The 15,328-nt window shown below is 45.0% G+C and overlaps 1 protein-coding gene across 8 annotated transcripts in view; it reads right to left on the reverse strand.

Moving 5' to 3' along the window:
• Positions 1-13,651, reverse strand: part of LOC139595129 (multiple epidermal growth factor-like domains protein 6) — a 189,986-nt gene extending 176,335 nt beyond the window's left edge. For 4 of the 8 annotated variants that reach the window (XM_071438112.1, XM_071438114.1, XM_071438115.1 and 1 more), the window contains exons 1-3: positions 13,472-13,649; positions 1,205-1,339; positions 437-546 (exon numbers count right to left, since the gene is read on the reverse strand). In XM_071438112.1, the coding sequence (XP_071294213.1) occupies positions 437-546; positions 1,205-1,339; positions 13,472-13,557 (331 nt within the window). In that variant the 5' untranslated portion in view covers positions 13,558-13,649. Of the gene's footprint in view, positions 1-436; positions 547-1,204; positions 1,340-3,262; positions 4,453-13,471 lie in introns of those variants that run through there. The other 4 variants (XM_071438113.1, XM_071438116.1, XR_011680865.1 and 1 more) reach the window with 3 other exon arrangements.
• Between the last annotated feature and the right edge of the window lie 1,677 nt (positions 13,652-15,328).

The raw sequence follows: 15,328 nt of genomic DNA on the forward strand, positions 1-15,328 counted from the left end.
ATCAGATGGAGAACCACAGGGTAGAAATAAAACTGCCCCAATGGCACCAGGAGAAGGGAAAATGCCCAAAGCAGTCAGACTAGCAAGTGCTACACCCAAGCAAAGTGCCTCACAGCAGATTTCTCTGCATAATTCGGGTAACAGCAATAAATTAGGTTGGCCTGTCAAAGCCAGGCTGGCACAAAAACGCTGCAACAACCCCAATTAGAATTTAGACTGTTGAATCCAAATTGTGTGGATTAAAATTAGATCTATTTGCTGCTTTTACATGAGCACTTTTATCTTTTTAAAGGACACTTACTCCCCCATCACTGAGGAAATGCCAGTTACAAACCACAAGAAGCAAAACCCTCGTATCTGGAAGTGGGGGTTCAGTAGGAAGGCAGGGTCTGAGGGTGTCACTTGGTGGTTCTGTCCCAGTTTTGTCCCAACTCACAGTGCAGACAGCCGGGCTCATTGTCCTGCTGGGCCCAGCCGGGGCAGCACTTGTAGACAGTCTGCTGCTCCATCCTGTACACCTGCTTGTAAACCGTGTAGTAGCCAGACCTGTGGGGACAGGAAGGTTAAAGAGCAGGCACAGCTCCCATTCCACCCACTCCCACCTCCCCAGCAGCACACTGCACTCACATGTCACATTTATGAGACTTTTTTCCAGCCTCCATCAGTTCTCATTGAAAACAAAGAAAATACAGCAAACTGCATCCTGATAACACCCAGTAGCTCTGATATGCTCTGTCCACACATTATTTTGAAGAATTTATATTCAAGCTAGTCAAAGGTGAGTAATTTTTTTTTCCTTTTTTTTTTTGTGCAATCCGTTTTGGGTTTAGCTGTTGGGGGAGTCAGATCTCCCATCAGTTCCAAGCATGTGGCAGAAACAGAAAGAAGTTCAATTTTTCAAAGTCAATGACTTGACAGCTGGGCTTCACCTGAGCAAGAACAAGACAGGAACATTTTCTGATAGTGTGAAATTCTGAATCTAAAGCCCGCCACGAAGCTCATGAGCAACCCAAAACACATTAAAAAGTCACATTTTCTACGCGGTAATAACAGATTTCAAGTCAAATCTCAGGAGGACACTATGTCCATGACATTTCAGATGAAACAGTTGACAACTTCTCTCACAAAAAAAAAAAAAAAAAGTTAAAGAACTTGCACAAGGATTAGCAACAAAACCCATTTATAAGAACAGATAATGTGTTACCTTCTCTCATAGCTCACACACCACCTCCTCTTCGTGCAGCCTTGCTTCCACATCCTGACCATGCGACTGAAGGACTGAATGCAGGGCTCCTGGTGTCCCACCAGAGCCAGCTCCAGCACTGGGCACACATTGGGCCTGGGAGAGGCAAAGAAAAAGATAATTTTTATTTCTGACACCAAATTTAGACATCTAGAGAAACGCACATAAACCTGTGCTGTGTTTAACATTGAACCAGGATTTTTACTGGTGTTGGAAAACACTGCAGCTCCAAGCCTTAGAAGGCAGCATGTGAACAATGCACTGAAATTCAGGTTCCTCATCAGTCAATGAAAGATTTACCACAGATTCAAGGGCAGATAGGATTTATCTGAACTATTGCTAGGGAAATTGTGTATTCTGTAAGAGCCCCCCTGATATCAGTCCCCTCAGGGAAACACACGGAATTGGTAAGAGGAAGTATCCTTGTTCTCTGCTGATTATTCCTAAAATAACAAGACCAAAATAAAAGCTCTGCTTTGGAGGATGATATGTAATCTTCATCCTGCTACCTAGCCAGAGTTACAAAAATAGCAGGATTGCAGGAGGTATGGAGGGTCAAAAAAAAGGTTACATGCTGATGGTTTTGCAGAGATTTCGTCTGCCTTATCCCAATTTCTTTGCCCTGGTATAAATCAGGAAATTTTGCATGACAGAAAATAACAGCAGCAAACATTCAGAGTCTAAATAAAACCATAAAGAATGAGGGGTTTTGTCATCTTTGAAGGCAGGAACCTGTTGTGACATGAATGAAATTAACTCACTGATTTTTTTTGAGTAGTTTATAGATTGCGAGTGCAATACTTTCATCACCAATTCCCCAGGACAGCCTGGCAAGGCTTTGCAAGCACAAGCCTCAGTAACTCAAGCACAGAGGGGAACAGGGACCTCCCATACCCACCCTGGCAGCAACACCATCCAGCAGAGAAGCCCTTCCCCAGATTTCAGCCTGAGCCCTCTCCAAGCTAGGGAGTGACCAAGTAACACCCTGTCACACTTGTTTCCTCTGCCACAGGTAGGAACATGACCCTGAGCTAGAAAACCTGGGGGTGGCACTGATAAGAGAGCAGCTCCAGCCCAGGAGCAGCCTGGCACTTGGTCACCATCACTCACAGTGGATATTGTTGATGTCTCATTCAGGATTTATGGAGTTTTTAAACTCCTCTGAAGCCTGAACACCACACAAGGTAGCCTTGCTAACAAGAGAACATCTTTCATCCACAGGTCTTCAATTGGTTTACAAATATCATTAAATAACCCTGTGCAGAACCAGAAAACACTATAACCATGTTCAATTTTCCTGCTGAGCTTGGAACACTTGGAAGAAGCCCTGCCTGGATCAAATCCCACAGGATTTGAGTGGAAAGCAGTGCCAGTGCTGTGCAGGATGCTGTCATCACCCCATGGAGAATGGCACATCCAGCCAGGCCACCAGAGCCACCACAGCTGCCAAGGGAACACCTGGGACATCATCTCAGGGCAAAGAGGAGCTCTGCCCAACAGGGACACTCCAGGAGGAGGAACAGAACAGATCTAGCACAATCCAAACAGCCCTCAGGAATTCAGGTAGCTCATGGAAAGGAAGGCAGGAGAAGAAAGCCCACAGCTGCAAGCTCTGGCTGTCCTGTGTCACCATGGAAAAACAGTAAAGAATCCATTTGTACTGGCACACCTGACCTTGGCAGAAGTTACTTTCCTGGACTAGAATATCTGTTTCTCCCAGGCTTTAAGAGCAGTTAGAGCAATCATCATCATCATCCTAAACCACACTGCCAGTGGACATCTCTCCATGTTCTTCCTCCTCTACTACACAGCCCATACTCAATATTGCTCCATATTTCCCATTCCTCAGGTCTGCCCTGGGTGCCAGCACCTCAGAGCAGAACAGGAGATGGTCACAGCCCAGTCCCAGATTGCCTTAAATTCCTCAAACCACCAGGCTTGCCCCTCATTCCCAACAGCATCTCCATCATTTAGCAATCCTTCCCATGTGCCCCAACCACCCCTTCCCTCCAGAATTACCTCCCCATTGAACATATTTAGCTGAAGTTCAGAGCCATTGTTCCCAAGCCATTCTTAGCACAAAGTCTGCCATTTGTTTCCCATCCAAAGAAGATCTTTGTGTGCCCAAAATCTTGCCTGTTTTTCCTCCTTTCCATTACGTCAGTTGGTCTAATAAAACCCTTGCCTTACTTAGCAACCATGCCTCACTTAGCAGGCTTTTTAAAATGACTCTCCCTCCAGTGAATAGAACATCATGTTCTGATAATTCATGCATATCTCCTTTTATTAGAATTGCCTAAAACTTTCCAGATAAAGGTACATTCATATGCATCGCTCTTCCATAAATAAAAGAGAGGAGCTGACAATTGTTGTAATGACACACTGAGCCCATCCCACAAGTTCCTCCTCATGTGATATTGCCATGTTTCCAGGAATAGCAGTATTGACTTCTAGGATATGGTTAATGGGAACAAATGACACTCACAGAACAAAACAAGCCAGCAGCAGAGTCATATGTTTATGAAGATTTATTCAAAGTAAGCCATTCCTCCTTGATGCCCTTGGGATAATTTAAAGGCAGATATCAAAACTGCTGAAACACTATAATTAAATTGCAGCAATTGCATAACATGTAATCCTGTGCTGGCAAAGCTGGGAATCGAGCAAGCCCTCTCCAACAATTCAGCATCCTCACAGCTCCCCACACACACAGTCAGCAGGGCAGGTTTTGAGCCATCTGACTCACTGGGGACCTCTAAACCTCAGAAGAGCTCCTGGAACCAGGCTACAGCCAGTGAAGGTACAGTCCAGCACTGTGGCACTCTGCTAATCAGAGGCCATGCAGGACTGAGCTGAAGCCCCAAGTGGATGTAGTGGTGTATTAGAGAACAGCTCCTGTTTTCCTGCCCTTTGCATCCAGAAGATGTTTCTTAATGGGAGTTTAAGTGTTAAAACAAGCAAAAGTCTCAAAGGCATATTATGGGCCAGGATTTGATGGATACAGCAGTCCCTTTAAACCTTTTTGCACTGGTGCTCTGTGCTAGCCAAGGCTCACACCAAGGCTATTATTAGCTTGTCAGTCTGACTCAGGCGAGGCAGAAAGCTCTCTTAATATTTGCATTAGGAGACTGCCCTTTAAACAAAGACACCCTACACACTTCCAGCTCAAGACTTGAGATTCTAATGAACAGATAATTAGACCAACACGGAGCAAGAGCAGCCTGGGCTAATCATCTGGCTGAGGTGCCTGTGAACCACTGCACAAAGGGAAAAGTTCAGAGAAAATTAAAAGCATCTCCAGGCGGGATGTAATTCGTTCCTGTGTTTGGAATTTTAAAGAGAAAATTAATAGATCTACCACAAAAAAAATCACAGAATGGTTTGAGTTGGAAAAGACCTTAAAGATTACTCAGTTCCAACCCCCTGCCATGGGCAGGGACACCTTCCACTAACCCAGGTGGCTCCAAGCCCTGGCCTTGGACACTTCCATTTTTAAGGTCCATCATATCTCTGTGATAGGGATATTTTCTTTTTCTGCCCTACACCTGGAATGCCAAAGTAAATCTCTCATTCTACCCATCTACTTTCACCCAGCTCAACTCAAAAAGCTGAAGGTAGGTAGATTTAACAGCAGTGAGAGAGCAAACACACATCAAGATATCCCTAAAGATTTCTTTCAACAGCACAAACTTTAAATCAAAACATTAACGAAGACGAATTTGGCTGTCTGATTTCAGGTCTTTCCACAGAGACTCCCTGAATGACACCACCTTCTACACTGAGTCAGACAGCTGTTAGCATCTCCCTAAAAATGAGATGTTGCAGCCTGCATTGCCTCAGCTGACGAATTTGCAGCCTGAACACTATTGATCTTCCCATAAATCAGTCAATAGATGAAACCTGTCATCACGAGCAACTTGCTGGAATCCTGTATTTTCAAAACACTAATTGGTTGCTGCTCCTTCCCCTTATGCTGTTATTAAAAGTTTAGAAAACCTCAGTCTGCTTACTCAGTTTTAGTTTGAAAAGATCAAATAAGAGTTTCCTTAAGGGAACCAAGATTACTGTCAGGGCCAAATTCTCCACTGCTGTGATGATAACTGGTTTTGCACCAGAGATGCACTGATTTTGATCTGAAAATAGTTGTACACTGCTACAAAGGATTTGGTTAGGAGCTTTTCAGGTTAACTGTCTGAACCCCCTCACACCTCCAACATCACCATTGTCTTATAAAAAAGAGCTCTAGAAAGACAAGGTGGCACCTTTCAGAAACATGTGGCACTGCAGAGGGGAAACAGCCAGCGGCATGATGTTTTATGCAGAAGAGATGCTGATTAAAAGTTTTTAATCTATATGACCTCAACTGGAAAGGAGAAAAAAACCCAAATTTTGTTTGAACACAGGAAAAGAAAAGTCAAATCAGGAAATAGACCACAGAAACAAAAGGTCCAAAGAACAAGTTACATATATTGGCTTATATATATATATAAATTTTGTCTCAAGATACATATTGCTTAATAATTCACAAAGGCCAGAATGACAGAAAAGGCTTTTATTTTTTTAAACTGCCAAGCTCCCCTTTCTACCCTTAATCTATTTTAAGGCTCATTTCCCTGATCAAATTAATCAGCACTACCAGAGACAATTAGGACATCCTGCTCCCTTGACCACTAATCAATCCCTGCTCTCTCCTGATCCTGTATCAATATTTGTGATGTTCACAGCCCCTCTGGGACATGGGTTGTAAGCACCAAGCTCATTTAGATTAGGTCTCATTATCACTGCTGCTCTCTGGCTCTGTGCAGGAAGGTCCAGCACACCAGGCTGCCCCATCCCACAGGTTACTAATGCACTGCTGTGTCTCACTCACATCCTCCCTCTGATGAGATGGAGCAGCTAAATAACATGAGAGTTCCTTCAGCCTCTGTGCCCTGCATCTAGATGAAGAGCAGATCAATAGGAGATGATTAATTACACACTCAGCTATTATAACAACAATAAGATTTTTGGTTCTTGCCGCTATCAAAGTGCAGCGCCTGTCGTTTACCTTCCACTTAACCATCCTCCTCCCTCCCCCAGGACAGAATAATCTATTTGGCTTGGCAAGAAAAGCAGAAGGTAAACATGCACATCCAGATCATTTAACTATGATTGGTCAAGCCACTTTTTTTTTTTTTTCATTTTAAAATCAGGGAGTGTTTTGTTTTTTTCCCTTTTAGTGTCATGTAGATGCAATCCCCAGCAACATCCAGTTTTATAGTTCTGTCTACTACATCCAGGAGAGCACCAGTGACCAGGCCAGCACAAACACTCAGCTTTACAAAATTTAAGGACCCAGGTCCCAAGGATCTGTCTCCTAAATAGAACACTAATGGAATATCACCTAAAGGAGGCTAAGAAATAGTTGGCACACGCTCATTGTTAAGACAAAGCGGATAAGGGTCTAAAATCCACATTAAATTGAGGATGTAAAAGTGTGAAATCAGGGAGGAAAGCTCTAGGTGTAATTTCACATTAAGTACACCCACTGCCACTATCACTGCCCTGTGTGTAACACCCCAGTAAACCCCAGTCCCCAATAAACCTGCCAGGTGCACACACCTGAGCTTCCTTCAGCAGGAAAGCACAAAGGGACCTGGTGTTCAAATATTAGCACAAAAATCATTCCAAGTGTCACAGCACTCTGTCACAAGGAGAGAAAGCTCGCTCTGGTTTGCAGCAGGTGCCTCACTGTTTGACAATGAAATGAGCTGGAAGGCACTGAAATCCTCAGCTCTCTTTCAGCAACCATATCTAGGAATTGTTCACTGCTTTTTTGGTGCCTGCCAGATTTTAGCAGTTTCAAAGCAAAACTTTTTTTAAAGCTTACTTTTAAAATAACACGGAATATATAACTTCCAATCAAACTGCAACAAACATGATTACATCTAAGGGATGCAATGTATGTAAGAAAAATCCCTACATGCCAACATTTTAGGTTTAAAATATTCCAAGTCTTTTACTCCCCTATAAATCATTAGCTTGATACCAATGTCCATTTTTGAGGGGTTTGGGGTTTTTTTTGTTTGGTTTGAGGTTTTTGGTTGTTTGCTTTAACATTAAGAAAACTTGGTTAAGCTAAATATTTAATTAATTTTAACCACAGAAAAACTAACATGCATTAGTGTATTAGCGTTCAACAGTGGCAAAGTAGAAGGGGGAAAAAAAAAAATCTCAATTTATATCTTTTGGATTAGAAACTTATGGTGAGGTTCTAAATAACCCACAGTTCCTGGTGTTACTCTACAGAGAGAGATGGACAGGCTTTGACTCACAATTATCAGATACAAGCAATATAATGATGAGAGAAGTTTATACAGCTGTATTTTCCACCATTGATGGTGCACTGGTCAGGCAGGGAGAGCACCAGCAATTACAAACAAAAGGGCAACCACTGAAGAGCCTCCTGAGGGCTGAGGTGCATAAAAACTCATTTTCTATAGAGGAACATTCCAACCTGAGAAGACCAGGCCCAAAATACCCAATTGTTCCATAATTTATGGGGATTTCTTTGTTAAAAAAAAGTACAGAGCACCCTATAAAGCCTATTCTCAGGCACACCTTGGGACATTATGCTAAATTTTCAATATTTAATTAGGTCATGTACATAAAACATGGTCTGGGCATGGCATTCTCTCCTAAACAAGATTTTGTGCCAAGCTCTGCTCTGACTTACAAAGGGAAGGTGTTTCTACTACAGATCACAAAAGCAAGTGTCAGCACTCTGACTTGAACAACATTCCATTTTCCACACACAAATATTCATCCACAGAGCTCAGAGATGGAGCTCAGAGCACACATCACAGCCCACACCATCTCACAGCAAAGGCAGAAATATCAAGTTCCCCTCTGGAACAATTAATGATTAGTTTTAAAGCAGGGCTGGAAGCTGGAATCCAAAGCACAAACTGCATATGTTCAGTACATCATTTTCAAATGCTTTGATTTCTCAGTAATGAAAGGAAATTTCTTTCTGCTCAGAAATAAATTAAAAGCAATAGATTTGAGAGGGAATGTAAGCAATAACAGGCTTGGATTTCAGAGGAAGGAAATCTATTAACTGTGTTCAAAGAGAGAAGGTATTTAATTGGTGAATAACACAAGTCTGCAATATGGGCTGTTAACCCCCTGGGAGCCAAAGTGTCACTTCCATCAAAGTTCTGCTAAAAAGTCACCTGGAGACCAGGTCTGCCACCACAGATAATCTCATCCCTCCTCACCAGGGGGTTTCTTCAAATTTATTAAAAATATTCCACAGTCTGTCATACCTAGATCATGGCATGCCTACAACTAGGAAAAACAGGCAATGCTGGATATAAGCAAAGCAGAAGAAAAGTCAAAGCAAAAACCAGGTAATTTTCCCAAGAAATACTGCAAAAACACATTTCAAGCACAATAAACTATTGCATAAATAACTAAACTATAGCAACATTCCATAACAGTTACACCTAAAGAAACCTGAGAAGCTTTTCCCTCTTAGAGTGTGTTTTTGGAGAGTAATGTGAGAAGTCAAAACCCATTAAAAGTGAAGGGGCATTCCCCTTCAGTTTCTTATCTTAAATGTGAAGATTTAAGAATCATACATGCAAGCTACTGTGGTTATAAGCAGGAAATTTCTAAACCTCTTGTGAGATTTAAAACCATTTTATGATGTCTCTGACACAAACCCAGGAGTTTCTAAAACTGGAAAATATTTACAGTTCAAGTTCATCTTTGATAAATATAACAATTCCAGGCTATCAGATTTCACTGTGCTGTCTTACAGCTATTTCAGAGTTTAGCAGAAAGTCTTGATCTCATTTTTCTCCTGAAGAGCAGGAAAACGTCATAAATCAGGAAAAGCACAGTACCACCATGACACTCGTTCATTATCTTCAGGTCTCCTGACAGTGAATATACTGGGGCAGAAAAAGAGGAAAAGAGCGCTTTGCCATCTGTTAAAAGACTAAATTCAAAATTAATATTCCTCTAGGAACTGTGAAACAGAAGCTTGAAGTGCCAAGTCCTGAGGAATGGGGTTCTGTGCTGCAGTGCTGACCAGCATGAGCTCTATCTGCTGGCAGCAGCCTGTAGTGCACAGGCTAAAAAAAACTATTTTTGTTCAGTGTGATCTTCACGTTCACAAAGATCAGAAACATCTCAGTCTTCAACTGCAAATTCAAGGAATTTGGGGAAATAGGGGATGAAACCACCAGGAATTTTTTGCCAACGCGTTTAAACCATACTTAACTAAAATCACATTGTCCAAGCCTCAAAGGCTGGAGTAGGGTTTGGGGGAGTGAGGGTTTGCTGCAACCCTATGGAGTCTGAGCAGACAGGAATGGGAAGAAGGGCTTGAGGTTTCAGCTGAAAACAAGCTAGGTAAAATTCAGCCCAAAATCAAAATTTGTCAATGACTCTCAGCTGCCAGCATCACTTCAACCAAGGTTCAAAGAGAAATACTTAATCCCACTTGATGTAAAAATTTAATACAAAATTAAACTATGGTGCAAATTTGAATACACCACTAGCAAACCAGGTCCTTATTTTCACCAGAAAAACTTGCAAATTTTTTTAACTGCAAAACCTCCAAGTCTAAGATAACCCATCCAAAGAAGTGGAAGGAGATTCCACTGCATTATTCAGCTCAGCTCAAAAAAGGAAACATACTTTAAGCCCTTATTTAATGCTAGGAAGACAATCTTTCCTCACACCTGCAAATTGACATCACTGGAGGTGAAAATAAAGTATATTGGCTAAACAGCCAATACATTGAGACAATGTCTCACCAAGAAATGATAACACAGTCTACTTTTCACATCATTTGGACAATATTATAACAAAATTCCAGGCTCCAGGTTTAAGTTGTATCTCTGTATACTTTATGGAAGCATTTCTCATTTTGTTTTCTGAGCTGCATTCCAAATATTCAAATTGACATGCAATTTGTTCCGCTGTAACAATCACAACTCAGAGGCATCCCCTCATATGGAAACACTTTGCACAACAGCAGCTAATTCTTGAAACGTGGAAAATAGTGGACTTTGCCTTTTTTAATTATACCTTAAAAGGAATTTTTATTTATGCCACTTGAAGATAGTGTCCACAGGCACATCTGTTTGCAGTGGTGCAAAACCAGCCCTGTGTCATTGCACCCAACAGCTGGAGCAGCTGAAGGGCCAGGTTTGCTCGAGGTTTGCAGATGCAGATAACATGTGGATGCTAGAATTTCCTTTTGGGAACGTGATTTATCAGGAGGAGCACAAGAAAGCTGATACTGCCCCAAAGAATTGAAGGAGCTGGAAAACAGTAACTGAGCCAGGAATCCAGCTCTACATCCAGGTGTTCCTTGGAATGAGACCAGACTGCTCGTGGATAAAGTGAAAATATGCAGATACTACATGTGAGCAGTAAAGAAAAACAGTTTTATTGCAAGATTGAGACTGGATCCTCTAAAAGCAAAGCAGCCCCTTCAGATGTCATCCTGGACCTGCAGAGCCACAGCCAGGGGGCTTAATGCTGACAGAACAAAACTGATCCCCTGCCTTTTGCAAGGAAATCCTCACCCACCTCACCTGGGAGCAGAAGAGCCCATTCTTGGGCCCTGTCCCAGTCCTAACTCTGAAAGGTGATATTTATTGCACAAAGGGGGTTCCCAGCACATAGCTCATAACTCCACTGCCTCTGCTCTACCCTACACCCCTGACTACGAGCAGACATCTGTCCTGCTCCAGCTCCCAGGGGAATGTTTGTCTAGGAGAGGATTTACCACCTCTGACAGCAACTCAAGTCCTCCCTTAGTTCCCATTTCTGCACTGTCCCACAGCTCCCCCTGATTTCTAGATAACCACACATCACACTTGCATTGTCTTACACACCCCAGTTTTGGGCTAGAGAGCTCATTACAAAGTGTTAAAAATGTGTTTTTTATCATCAGATCATCAGACATGGTTAATTCCTCATTTAAAGGCCCAAATATGCTGTACAATGAAAATGGCATATCTGTTCTCTGGTCATTCCAGAGTTCTCTGAAGTTCTATTAGAGGATCATCAAGGGCTAATTGTATGGAAAAGCAGTTGATAGGAATATCTCATCATTCTCTAATCTGTTCTACATTAAATCTCCTCAGGGGGCTTGGAAGCAGAACACCAACATCCACACAGATCCCTCCCATTTCTAGCTAGGAGCAAATGCTCAAGTTAGCAACAGAACAAAAACAATTATGAAGAATATCCTGTGTAGCCTCAGCCACATAAGATCTCAATCAAAACAACAGCAAAGAACACACTCAGCATGGTGTGTTCCAAGGGACACATTTGCTGTTCTGATTTCATTGACTGCAGATGACCAAAGTCAAACCAGAATTGTTAGGAAAAGGGGATTCATTAAAATGTCCTCCTGGACATGTCACTGTTTCTTGGTGAAAGCTGGCAGGCTCACTCCTAAAGGGTGGTGACATTTTGCCTTTGTGCTTACAATAAAGTCCCTAAATAGCAAGAAAGTTTGGAGCAATACTTATACTTGCCCCAACTCAGGAAAAAGAGGAAGAAAGGCAGTAATTTGAGGGATATTACTCTTGGGAAAAGCACTCAAAGCTCTGACAGGTCTGGGGGTTTGGGTGGCTGCTCCTGATTGCTGCTGGCTGAGAGTGCACTGCTGCTCCCAGTGACTCCAGCCCAGCAGCAGCATCCTCACACAGCATCACTTCCAGGAGGGAAAGCTTCCTCTGCTCTTCCAGCGACACAGTCTTCAAAAAGGTAAAGGCAAACACAAATTCTTTGGAGGCAATTCACAGTTAACAGCACCTCCGGCTTCAAAAGTGCAGAATCATAGTTATTACTGATGTCAAATGCAAACAGATTAATGTAGGCCAATGCTATTCCTCCTCCTGATAGAGTAATTGCTCAGAAAGAGAGCACAAAGAATGCCTGAAAGGAACACAGAGCACTTTTAACAAAGGAAAATGTTTTACCACAGAATGAGCTTAACTTCTCCTAGCACTATGATGGATACTTTGTGCTCCAGCAAAATGGAGTAATATAAACCACCTTAAAAGCACTTCTGGTAAATGCTGTGTAAATATGTATTGCATAGAAAGCCAGTGAGCAATAGGCTTGGAAATCTCAATTTTCAGACAGAATAAAGAACTAAACTGAAAGCAAATACAAGACATTAATTATGAAAGAGTGGCATGAAGTTGATGAAGATGAAACCCAGGAAGACAAGAGAGGTAAGAAATTAGGCTATACACAGATATTTGAAAAGGCTGTTGTCAGGTTGCTTTGAGAGGGGAGCACAATATTCCTTAAAACACAAGGCGAGAAAGGTACACAAGGAAAAGTAAAGGTACACAGGAAACAGTTTCCATCAACATTCAATTTCAACACGCGAAAACTTTAACCGCGATTTCGTGCATGTGCCCAGCTCCTCTCTTCTAGAGCCCGACCAGAAAACCACCTCCGGACACAAACATTCCAACACGTTTACAACAAAGAGCGTTTGCTGCTCGTGCCGTGCTGAGCCCCTCGGAGAAAGTTCCCCGGCGCCGCGGCAGCCGCACACGTGCGGCCCCAGCTCTTTGTGCGCTCCCGGCCGCGGCAGGATGGATGGAGGGATGGATGAAGGGATGGATGGAGGGAGGGATGCTCCCCGCTCCCTGCCCTGCACGGATCCCCAGCTGGCACCCCGATCTCTGTCCTGCTGCTCTCCCCACGCTGATAGCAAAGGCAGGAGCAGCCCCGGAGCTGCCTTCACCTCCCGCGGCAGAGCCAAGCCCAGCCCAGCGTTCCCTCCCCGGAGCCCCGCCAGGACAGCCCCGCGGGTTGGGGGATGCGCGGAGTTACAGCGAACCCACCCAAACTTCCCCCGCCGCGCCGCGGAGCCGAGGGCAGCAGGACCCTCCCGGCAGGGCCACGGGCGGCGTGTCCGGGCACACCCCGCACACTCACAGAGCCCCGCACACCGACACTCACACACAGAGCCCCGCACACCCACACAGAGCCCCGCACACCCACACTCACTCCCATGGCCCCGCACACCCACACTCACTCCCATGGCCCCGCACACTCACAGCCCCGCACACCCACACTCACTCCCATGGTCCCGCACACCCACACTCACTCCCATGGCCCACTCACACTCACACTCACTCCCATGGCCCCGCACACTCACACTCACTCCCATGGCCCCGCACACCCACACTCACTCACATGCCCCGCTGCAGCCGCGGCCCCGCGGCCAGAGCGCAGCCCAGCAGCGCGGGCAGTAGCAGCAGCAGCGCCGGCCCGGCTCGCATGGCGCTGCGGGGAGCGAGGCTGGAGCAGCACCGACACCGGCAGCAGCAGCAGCGACAGCAGCAGCAGCCCCGGCCCCCAAATCATTTAAAGCGGCGGCAGAGCCGCGCCACGGGCGGGGCGGCCCCGGCCCGGCCCCATCCCCGCCCCGCCGGGCCCGCCCCGCAGCGCGGAACCCGGAGCCGTGCCGGGCCATGCCATGCCATGCCATGCCATGCCATGCCATGCCATGCCATGCCATGCCATGCCATGCCATGCCGTGCCGTGCCCGTGCCCAGCCGTGCCGTGCCCAGCCGTGCCGGACCATGCCCGTGCCATGCCCGTGCCGGCCGGGCCATGCCGAGCCATGCCCGTGCCGAACCGTGCCGGACCATGCCCGTGCCATGCCCGTGCCCGCGTCCCTGCTCGCATCCCCGCGGCGAGCGGCGCCGGCAGGAGATGGGCAGGGATGTTCTCCGTGTCCGTACGCAGCGATGTGCGGCCTCCAGCCGCTCTCCCTGCACTGCCGGGATGCCCAGAGCGCTCTGCTGCGCTGACGGACACGGATCTTGGCCGCTCTTTATTTCCTCTGGTCCTTCTTTGTTCTGTACAGGATGCCCAGTGCAATCGTATCTGAGCGCTTCCGAGAGGGAACCGTGAAAATAAACGCGTTTAACATCTTGAGGGAGGGATAACACCGCTGCTGCCGAGAGTTAGTGACAGCAAGAACATAAAAGTGGGAACTCAGGAGTGGTTTTTAAATCCCAGCGCTGCCTGCCATCCTCCAGACCATCCTTTCATCTTTATGATCTCTCCAGACCTTTACTGCTGTCATGACACAACTCTTTCCCCTTTCCTGCTGAGAGAAGGGAGACCAACTGACCTGGAAAGGGAACTGTGCATAGTAGCAAATAAAAAATTGAGAAAAGCACACCTTAAGCGTTTTATGATCTAGTGCAGGTCTCCAGGTGCATTACAGCACGGTTTCCCTCTCTCCAGAGAGCTGTGACTAACCAGGCACTGGGCTGTGAACAGCAGATGGGCCCTGAGCCAGCCAGGGCTAAAATCTGTGATTCCTTTCCGCTCCAGTGCAGTGGCTTGGTCTCCCCTTGCTCTAAGGGAGCTCCTGCACAAATTTGTGACAGGCACAGCTGGGAGGGTGCACCAGCATCCTCACCAGCCAGGAGTCAGCCTCTGCTTTACAGAGCATTCATTTGTCTCCCTTGCAGCCCTGTAACACGATACACCCACTTCTCATTTTCCACACACTTTACAAGTGGTTTCCTGTATGGTTTTTATTTTCCAAGGCCTTCGCTGAAGTAGGTAAACATTTACCATTCATAACAAGAAAACTGGTTTTATATTGTTCATTGCTTTGAAGCTTGCATGGACATGATCCCTTGGAGATTTTATCAACTGATTTCTTTTTCATGGGGAAGAAAATCGCAGCTGTTATCTGGCCTTAGAGCAGAACAATTGTACCCTGAAATTTCCAATGAATGGCAGAGTCTTTCTTGTGTCTGGAGTAGTTTTAACTCCACAGGACCTTGTGTTGAGCTAATCTCATTACCTCCCGCAGAGAACATAGTTTTTAATCATTTTATTTCTTAAACCCCAGAAAATCTTTCTTCATAAAATAATAGATGTTAATTATGTCAAGGCTGAGTGTTCATTATGTCCTGTGATGTCATCTCAACCTGGATTATTTTCAGGATCACATCATGGCAAAATAGCAAAAGATCTCATTCCTCAGTTGTTGGGGATTTTTCTAGGAGAGGTAAATTAGTCTTTTAA

Source organism: Agelaius tricolor, unplaced genomic scaffold (genome assembly GCF_023055355.1).
Source record: "Agelaius tricolor isolate 1412-34295 unplaced genomic scaffold, bAgeTri1.0.p SCAF_12, whole genome shotgun sequence".
Taxonomy (NCBI): Eukaryota; Metazoa; Chordata; class Aves; order Passeriformes; family Icteridae; genus Agelaius; species Agelaius tricolor.